General features: G+C 52.5%; 1 protein-coding gene across 1 annotated transcript; it reads left to right on the top strand.

Annotated features, from left to right (window-relative positions):
* The first annotated feature begins 2545 nt into the window (after positions 1-2545).
* Positions 2546-5744, top strand: LOC101550657 (patr class I histocompatibility antigen, A-108 alpha chain-like). Its single transcript, XM_055127602.1, has 8 exons — positions 2546-2612; positions 2898-3164; positions 3340-3618; positions 4166-4441; positions 4561-4677; positions 5106-5138; positions 5273-5320; positions 5466-5744. The coding sequence occupies exons 1-8, from the start codon at positions 2546-2548 to the stop codon at positions 5468-5470; spliced, it is 1092 nt and encodes a 363-aa protein (XP_054983577.1). The 3' UTR covers positions 5471-5744.
* Positions 5745-8546: the final 2802 nt, after the last annotated feature.

Raw genomic sequence — 8546 nt, forward strand, 5'->3', positions numbered from 1 at the left:
CTTCAACACATGCTTGTTACAACACATGCTACAACATAAAATTAGTCCAGCATTAAATAATTCAATTATAGTGGCATTTCTTGCTGGGATGAACAAGATGGCACTTGAGTTCTAGCTCTTTGAGGTTGCACAGGTGACCTTGCTCTGATGTCGCACAGGTGGACTGGCTCCCTGAGATTGAACAGGTGGACAGACTCTCTGAGGTTGCACACACGCTCTGGCTCTGAGGTTGCACATGTCAGCTGTGGTGTCAGCACACTTGGCTGCGGTGCTCGTTACTTTGGTCACACACACTGAAATTTCCTGTCCACCCACAAGCCTGACCCCCTAGGGGGCATAAAATAATTTACTGTATATATATATATATATATATACACACGTGTGTATATATATATATATATATATATATATATTTGCTTTTTGGGTAAAACCAAGCGATGCTCAGGGGTCACTCCTGGCTCTGCACTCGGAATTACCCCTGGCCATGCTCAGGGGACCATATGGGATGCTGGGAATCAAACCCGGGTCAGCCGTGTGCAAGGCAAACGCCCTACCCACTGTGCTATCACTCCAGCCCCTATATATTTTTTTTTTACAGGAAAAAGTATCAGGAAATAGATCAATAGGAATCAATCTGTGATCATTGTTTTAGTGTTTCCGTGTCTTAGTATTTACTGGATGTTTAGTGCCTCTGAGCCTTCTGTGTTATTATTTTTGCTCACTGAGCTTGGTGGGCTTTGCCACAACAATTTGTTTAACGTTTTTATTGAATCACTGAGATAGACCCTTACAAAGCTGTTCATGACTGGATTTTAGTCACACAGTATTCCCACACCATCCCTGCACCAGTGGACATTTCCAGCACCAGTGTCCCCAGGTTCCCTCCCATCACCCCCCACTTCCCACCCCTGCCTGCCTCTATGGCACGTGCTTTGCTTCTCTCTATCTCACACACACACTCTCTCCTTTTGGACACTGTGGTTTGCAATATCCTACACAAATTTTTGTCAAATCTGCTGTTTTCCTACTGGGCCGGGGTCAGGCGGCTCAAACTACTGTGGAATGCGGTGTCGCTCCAGAAGCTGGAAGCATTTGGTGGCTTGGCAGCTTGATGAGGTTCAGGTGTGGAGCTGGGCCGTTTCTATGCCTGAAACTTTGGGTGTGGGTGGGCGCTGTTGGCCCTGGGCAGGGGAGGGTGGCTGGGGTGTTTGGGGAATCTGCCCAACCCCATTCTGAGGAGGGCCCAGAGCCCAGCCCTGACTGGTCTACATGGAGGATTTAGAGCTTGGCGTTCCTCTCAAGATTACATGAAGAACTGGACCATTTCTATTCTTATGAAAAAAAAAAAACTGTTGGGGACTAGATAAATAAAGGAGATGGAGAAGAGGTTCTTGTGGGACCCCTTGGTTCTTTATGGGAAATTTATGGGACCTTTATGGAAGCTTCAAAACTTAGGATGATGGATCCTAAGTAATAAATATGATGCACAGAGAAGATTCAGGGCTCAGTCCACAGGCTGTGAGCCCCTCACTGCACACTTTTTGCTCCCATTTCTGCCTCTTTCTTAGTCCTCATGGTGTTCATGGATCAGGCCTGCTCAGCTGGTGCAGGTCCCTGACAAAAATCTAATATGGTTTTTCTTCAAAGGACTTTCTAGGGCTGGTGAGATAGTATAACAGGTAAGGAGCTTACCTTGCACCTCGCCAGAAATAGGTCCTATTGCCTGCTTCCCATACGTTCCCCTGAGCGCTGCCAGGAGTAATTCCTGAGTACAGAGACAGTGAGCATCACTGGGTGTGACCCCTTGCCCTCCCCCAAAGGACTTCCTGTTAGCATTAATCTGTTGTTGATATTATCCCAGTTGAAGTCATTTTCAGGCTCTAACTCTGCAGGAGAGATATTACAGAAGGTAAGGTGCTTGCCTTGCATGTGGCCAACAGGGCTTTGATCCATGGCACCACATATAGTCCCTGCCAAGAGTGATCCCTGAGCACAGAGCCAGGAGTTACTACTGAGCACTGCCTAGTGTGGCCAAAAGCCAAAAAAAAAAAAAAAAAGTCACCACCAACAGTAAAGGGTCTCTAACTCAAATTCCTTGCAGGGCAAACACTGGCAGGCATAACCTGAAGGCACAGAAGCATCTCTGGGGTCCTCACGAACTTGTAAGATTGTAGCGAGATACTGAAATGAAAACCATGGAAAATCGATGAGTCAGTCTCAGCCCTGGACACGGCACACAGTGCGACAAATATCAGTTGAGGGAACAGGTGAGAGGGCGAAGTCCCAGGTCCCAGGTGTGGCTCCCAGTGTCCCCAGGGTGGTGTTGGGGGCCAGAGATTAGGCCTGGGGATTCCTGGTCTCCAGAGTTTCACTTCTCCCTCGGCAACCTGTGTCAGCGCCTTCTGCCCGGATACTCCTGACGCGTCCCCAATCCTCAAACCCATTGGGCGTCGTTGCCCAGATCAGCCAATAAGCGTTTGTGACTTTCCCGGTTATAAACTGAGGGCACTCGCTAGGGAGTCAGAACCCGCCTGCTTCCTTCAGTATGTGGGAGCCACGACCCCTCCTGTTGCTGCTCTCGGGAGCCCTGGTCCTGACCCAGACCCGGGCGGGTGAGTGCGGGGTCGGGAGGGGAGTCGGTGCGGGGGGAAGGGTGGGGACTGCCAGGCACTGATGTGCAGGACCCCGAGAAGGAGTTTCTCCGGTTCCCTGCCCGGATGCCCCCAAATGTTCCTCCTTGTCCCCCCGACCCCCAACTCCCCTCGCGCCACTAAGTCTCGCCCTTCTCGGTCCCTCCCCCCTTCCCGTCTCTCGAGCCCCCTCCCTTTCCCTCACCCTGGCCCCGGGGTGCGCGGGGCGGCGGGTCGGGCCGGGTCTCACCCCTTCCCCTCCCCCAGGCCCCCACTCCCTGCGGTATTTCTACACCGGCGTGTCCCGGCCCGGCGGGGAGTCCCGCTTCGTCGCCGTCGGCTACGTGGACGACACGCAGTTCGTGCGCTTCGACAGCGACTCGGCGAGTCCGAGGATGGAGCCGCGGGCGCCGTGGGTGGAGCAGGAGGGACCCGAGTACTGGGAGCAGCAGACGCGGAACGTCAAGGGCAACGCACAGGGTTTCCGAGTGGACCTGAACACCCTGCGCGGCTACTACAACCAGAGCGAGGCGGGTGAGCGCGGCCCGGCAGGGACGAGCCGACACGGGGACGGGCCAGGTCGCCCCGAGGCGGGTCCGAGCGTCCCCGAGGCTGAAGGACCCGCCCCGGACCCTTGACCGGGAGGCGCCGCGGGGACCGGGCCCCGGTTTCGTTTTCGGTTCTGAGTTAATCTGTGCGGGCGGGTCAGACTCTCACACCTTCCAGCACATGTACGGCTGCGACGTGGGGTCCGACGGGCGCCTCCTCCGCGGCTACAGTCAATTCTCCTACGACGGCGCCGACTACATCGCCCTGAACGAGGACCTGCGCTCCTGGACGGCGGCGGCGGGCACGCAGGCTTGGAGAACCCAGCGCAAGTGGGAGCAGAGGGGTCAGGCTGAGGACTGGAGGAACTACCTGGAGAACCTCTGCGTGCCTTGGCTCCGCAGATACCTGGAGCACGGGAAGGACACGCTGCTGCGCGCAGGTACCGGGTCCCGGGTGGAGACGACTCCTGACCGCCCGGGGAGGGGCGACTCCCCACAGGGGGGACATAGTGGGGTTCAGTGTCCGAACAGCGCCCCTTCTTCAGTCAGGAGAGGGACGGACCCGCCTGGCTTCCAGGTTCTGTACCACAGAGACCCGCCCTCCCCTCAGGCCACCCTGTGTCCTCAGGACCTTGAAGTTTCTCAGTGTAGGAGCGTGGGGGGAGGGGCGACCTTCTCAGAAATAACGAATATGGCTTCCCTGGGACCCGGCAGCCACCTGTGAACTCTCTCAGGTCTCAGCTCTGACTCCTGCTTCTCTCAGTCACTCACCCTCCACCCAGGGCAGGACAGAGTCAGTGTCTCCTGAGAGACCCTAACCGCGTACCCAAACCTTGTTCTAGAACTTTCCAAGGAATTAGGATTTTATCCAATTTCTCCAGCCAAGTTTGTGTCTGGATTTTTACCTCCTATTTCAAACCAATTATCCTGTTCAACCTAATTGTGGACGTGACCCAAAGTTTGAATTTTCTCATTCTTCCTCCTCAGAAGCCCCCAGAAGCCACATCACCCACCACCCCTTCTCTGACCAGGAGGTCACCCTGAGGTGCTGGGCCCTGGGCTTCTACCCTGCCGACATCACCCTGACCTGGCAGCGTGATGGGGAGGACCTGACCCAGGACACAGAGCTGGTGGAGACCAGGCCTGCAGGGGATGGAACCTTCCAGAAGTGGGCAGCTGTGCTGGTGCCTTCTGGAGAGGAGCAGAGATACACGTGCCGTGTGCAGCACCAGGGGCTGCCGGAGCCTGTCACCCTGAGATGGGGTGAGGAGGGGGACGGGGCACAGAGCCTGTTCTCAGGGAATCAAGGTTGGCCCCTCTGGGGAACTGTGGAGGGTCAGGCTGGGGCTGGGGGTCAGACCCTCTCCTTCCTCCCTTCCCAGAGCCCCCTTCTCAGCCCACTCTCCTCACTGTGGGCATCATTGTCGGCCTGGCTGTCCTCGGGGCTGTGGTCACTGGAGCTGTGGTGGCAGCTGTGATCAGCAGGAGGAAGCGCTCAGGTAAGATGGGGGCGGGTTGGGGGGCATCTGTCCAACACAGCAGGTCTTGAATCTTGTCCCACTTTGGGGGTCTCACCCATATTAGCTCTGCTGCCTCATTTGCAAGAACACCACCCACCCCTGTGCTGTTGCTCATAATCCCCTGTGTGTGCCGCTCTCAGGTTTGCTCAAGAAAGACACTTTCACCCCCATAAGCTGGGGATGAACCTGGTTCCCAGGGTCCCAGGTCACAGGGACTGTCCCATTGAGCACAGATCGCCAGGACAGGCTGCTCAGTCCAGGAACGTCTTCTTCCTGCGTGTTTCCTGGTCCTGCCCTCAGTCTTCAGAGTTCTGAGGCTTCCCTGGGGTCCAGGCCTAGAGAGCTGCTCTGTGGCCTCAGGACCCAGTGCTCTCCCCAACCTTCCCTGGGCTGTTTCCTTCCCGCAGGTGAGAAAGGAGGACAGTACACTCAGGCTGCAAGTAAGTGTGGGCAGGGCTGGGGCCCTGGAATTTTGGAGACAGAGATCGGAGCCCATGGGAGCTCCCGCACCCCTAGTTCCTCCTCTAGTCCCACCCGCTGGGGCTCTGACCTTGGCCTGTTTGTTCCTCCCCAGACAGCGACACTTCCCAGGGCTCGGATGAGTCTCTCACAAAACCTAGAGGTGAGACTCGAGACTGGAGTGGGCGGGACTGGGCAGAGGGGACAGGACTGGGTTTGGGGGTTCTTTGAGCGGGATGCTGGGAGCTTGCTCAGGATGTCACCACTTCTGTCACTCACCTGGGTCTCTTCATTCTTTTCTCTCACAGTGTGAGACAGCTGCCCCGCTGGGTTTCCTCTCAACCCAAAGTTGTGACTCAAGAACTGCTGATTCTCCTTCTGCCCTGGGACCTGAGTGTTTCTTTGTCCTGTCACACTCTGTGATGGGGGAGACTGACCCACCCTTGCCCACTGGGCCCTCCACACTGACCTGCGTTCTCTTCCCTGATGCTCTGGGCTGTGCCAGCAGAGACAGGACTCAGCCGTCTCCATCTGTGTTAGCTTCTTGTTTCCCTGAATAATGTTTCTCCCTTACTGAAATCAGCATCTGATTGGCATTTTTCTAATTCCTGTTTTGTGGGGTTGAGGGTTAATAAAGGAAATCCCTGAAATTTGAGAAGAAAAAAATTAAAATCTTGAGACCTTCCATGTGTTTTCTGTTTTGATTTGAGTCTGTCCCACCTGTGACCAGAGAGGCTGTGAGGGAAAGGGAGGGGACAGAGGTGTGCCCAGTCTGTCTCTGTCTCAGTCATTGTGGGCTTTGATGAACCTCTAACTCCTTTGTTGCTTTGGGGGAGGGGGGCCCAATCCTGGTTCTGCACTCACGGGTCACTCCCGGCAGGCCCAGGGAACCATATTGGATCAGATCCAGGTGGCCACATGTAAGGTAAGCGCCTCCCCATGTACTGCTCAAGGTCCCTCTAACCCCTGTGTTTTTTCCTGAAATCCCAGTGTGTTACTCTATTTAAAATATTTCTACATTCTATATCCCAGAGATTGTGTGACCCACGACAAACCCCAACACATGAGAACATAATGTCTTATTGTAAATTTTAACTTGAGTTTACACACTAGTGTCAATTGCCTCAAACTGCAAGTGTTTCTCTTGGGCAGAGCCTCACCCATGAGTAAACATTCTCCTGGACCTGGAGGCTGCATTTGTAGCCGCCCAAAATGTCTAACCTCACACCACTAATATTCCAAGAGTAGCATATTAGTGGCGTTTAAAGTAGAAGGCAACCAAACTTAGAGGGACATATATTTTTACATATATATATACATATATATATATATATATATATACACACATATGGACTGGACTGGGCCTCTTCCGCCCAGATTTCCCATTTTCCAGTAGCTAGGTGGTCACACCCAGGAACTGCCCCCGGCGCAGTGTAATCCCACCAACGGTCAACATCCAGAGAGTTAAACCAAACTCCCAGAAGAGAACAATGCAGAGAGTCTCTTGACCGAGCGCCTGGCTGTCTTCCCTGTGGCCCCTTGGAGGGGATTGGCTTCAGCTTCCCTCCCCGCTCCGAGCAGAGCTCCTGTGGTCGAAGACCCCCGAGCCTAGCCACAGCCATGCTCAAGGTCCCTCTCCACACGTTCAGACGAGCCTCACGCATGAAGGTACCGGCAGAGGAACCCAGGTGTGTGGAACCCGGGGCTGAGACCTCCAAGCCTGCTCGGATCAGGACTGGGCCTCTTCTGCCCAGATTTCCTATTTTCTAGTAGGTAGGTGGTCACACCCAGGTACTGCCTCCGGCTCCGTGTAACCCCACCATCGGCCAACATCCAGAGACTATAAAACCAAGCTCTGCAAGCACATGGCTGCAAAGCGGCCATGTGACATCTTATAGCCTACTTCTCCCTCTGGAAGAACCTGGCAAGCTACCGAGAGTTTCCTGCCCTCATGGGAGAGTCTCACAAACTCCCCATGGTGTATTCATATGCCCAAACCAATAACATGATGGGTCTCATTCACCTGACCCTGAAAGAGCCTCCAATGCGATATAGTTGGGAAGGACGAGAGAGGCTTCTAAAATCTCAGGGCTAGGACGAATGGAGACATTACTGAGACCACTCGAGAAATTCGACGATCGATGGGATGATGATGATGATATATACATATATATATATCCATATATAAATATTAGAGAAGTGCTTACTTAATGGCCCCTCAGTGAAATACAATAATCTAAACACACGTTCCTCTAAGGAAAGTTTCTTGGATCATTTCCTGCAGTTTATTCATAACAAATAATACAAAATGTATTATTTCGATTCTACTTTGAGGCAGGGGTTCGGGGCCGTATGGAAACATCTGAAATATGGTGGTAGGAAGGTGTTATGGTGGTAGGACTGGTGTTCCAATATTAAATGTAATAAATATTTTTATTTGTACTACTTTATAAAAATAAAATAAAATAAATTTTTTTAATTAAAAATAAATTTGGGGGCTGGAGTGATAGCACAGCAGGTAGGGCATTTGCCCTGCACGCGGCCAACCCAGGTTCGATTCCCAGCATCCCATATGGTCCCCTGAGCACCACCAGGGGTAATGCCTGAGTGCAGAGCCAGGAATAATCCCTGTGCATCGCTGGGTGTGACCCAAAAAGCAAAAAAAGAACAAAGATAAATTAAACATAAATTTTTAAAAGCTGTGTTTGATGGAGTCAAAATGCCCTTCACTGCTCATGCATGGCCTGTGTTTATGAACTGCATGGTTTAGTTATTTTTATCTTAGTAAGTTTATTTCCTCTCCTTCTCTTCATTGTTGTTCTTAGTAATGCTGTGATGACCGGAGGCTGGGCACATGCCTGATTGGTGTGTGCACGTGTCTAGCTGTGACGCTCAACACGAGGTTGGTGGGACTTTCCCACGTGCTTACTGGGGGTAAGGCGAAATCCCAGTTGAAGCATAAATTATACTTGTGGTGTCACTGGAATCACTGTGGTGCCCACCACATGCCCACCAGAGGCCACAGCTCTTGTTCCTGGTATCCTACTCAATATGCCTTAACCCTGACACCATTTGCTGGAGATAAAAGACTCCATCTATGAAACCCAATTTCAATTCCTAGCATCCCAATGGTTCCAGAGCACTGCTAGGAGTAATTCCTGTGAATGAGCCAGTAGTAACCCCTGTGCAACGCCAGATGTGACCCAAAAAGAAAATAAAAAAGGGAATACATGGTAATCTTTCCAAATTTTTCTCCTTTGATACTAAAATAACATAGGGCATATTTCACATTTTAAAAATATTTTCTCTTCAGGGGCTGGAGCAATAGCACAGTGGGTAGGGCATTTGCCTTGCACATGGCCGACCCGGGTTCGATTCCCAGCATCCCA

This window comes from Sorex araneus, chromosome 2, assembly GCF_027595985.1.
Source record: "Sorex araneus isolate mSorAra2 chromosome 2, mSorAra2.pri, whole genome shotgun sequence".
Taxonomy (NCBI): domain Eukaryota; kingdom Metazoa; phylum Chordata; class Mammalia; order Eulipotyphla; family Soricidae; genus Sorex; species Sorex araneus.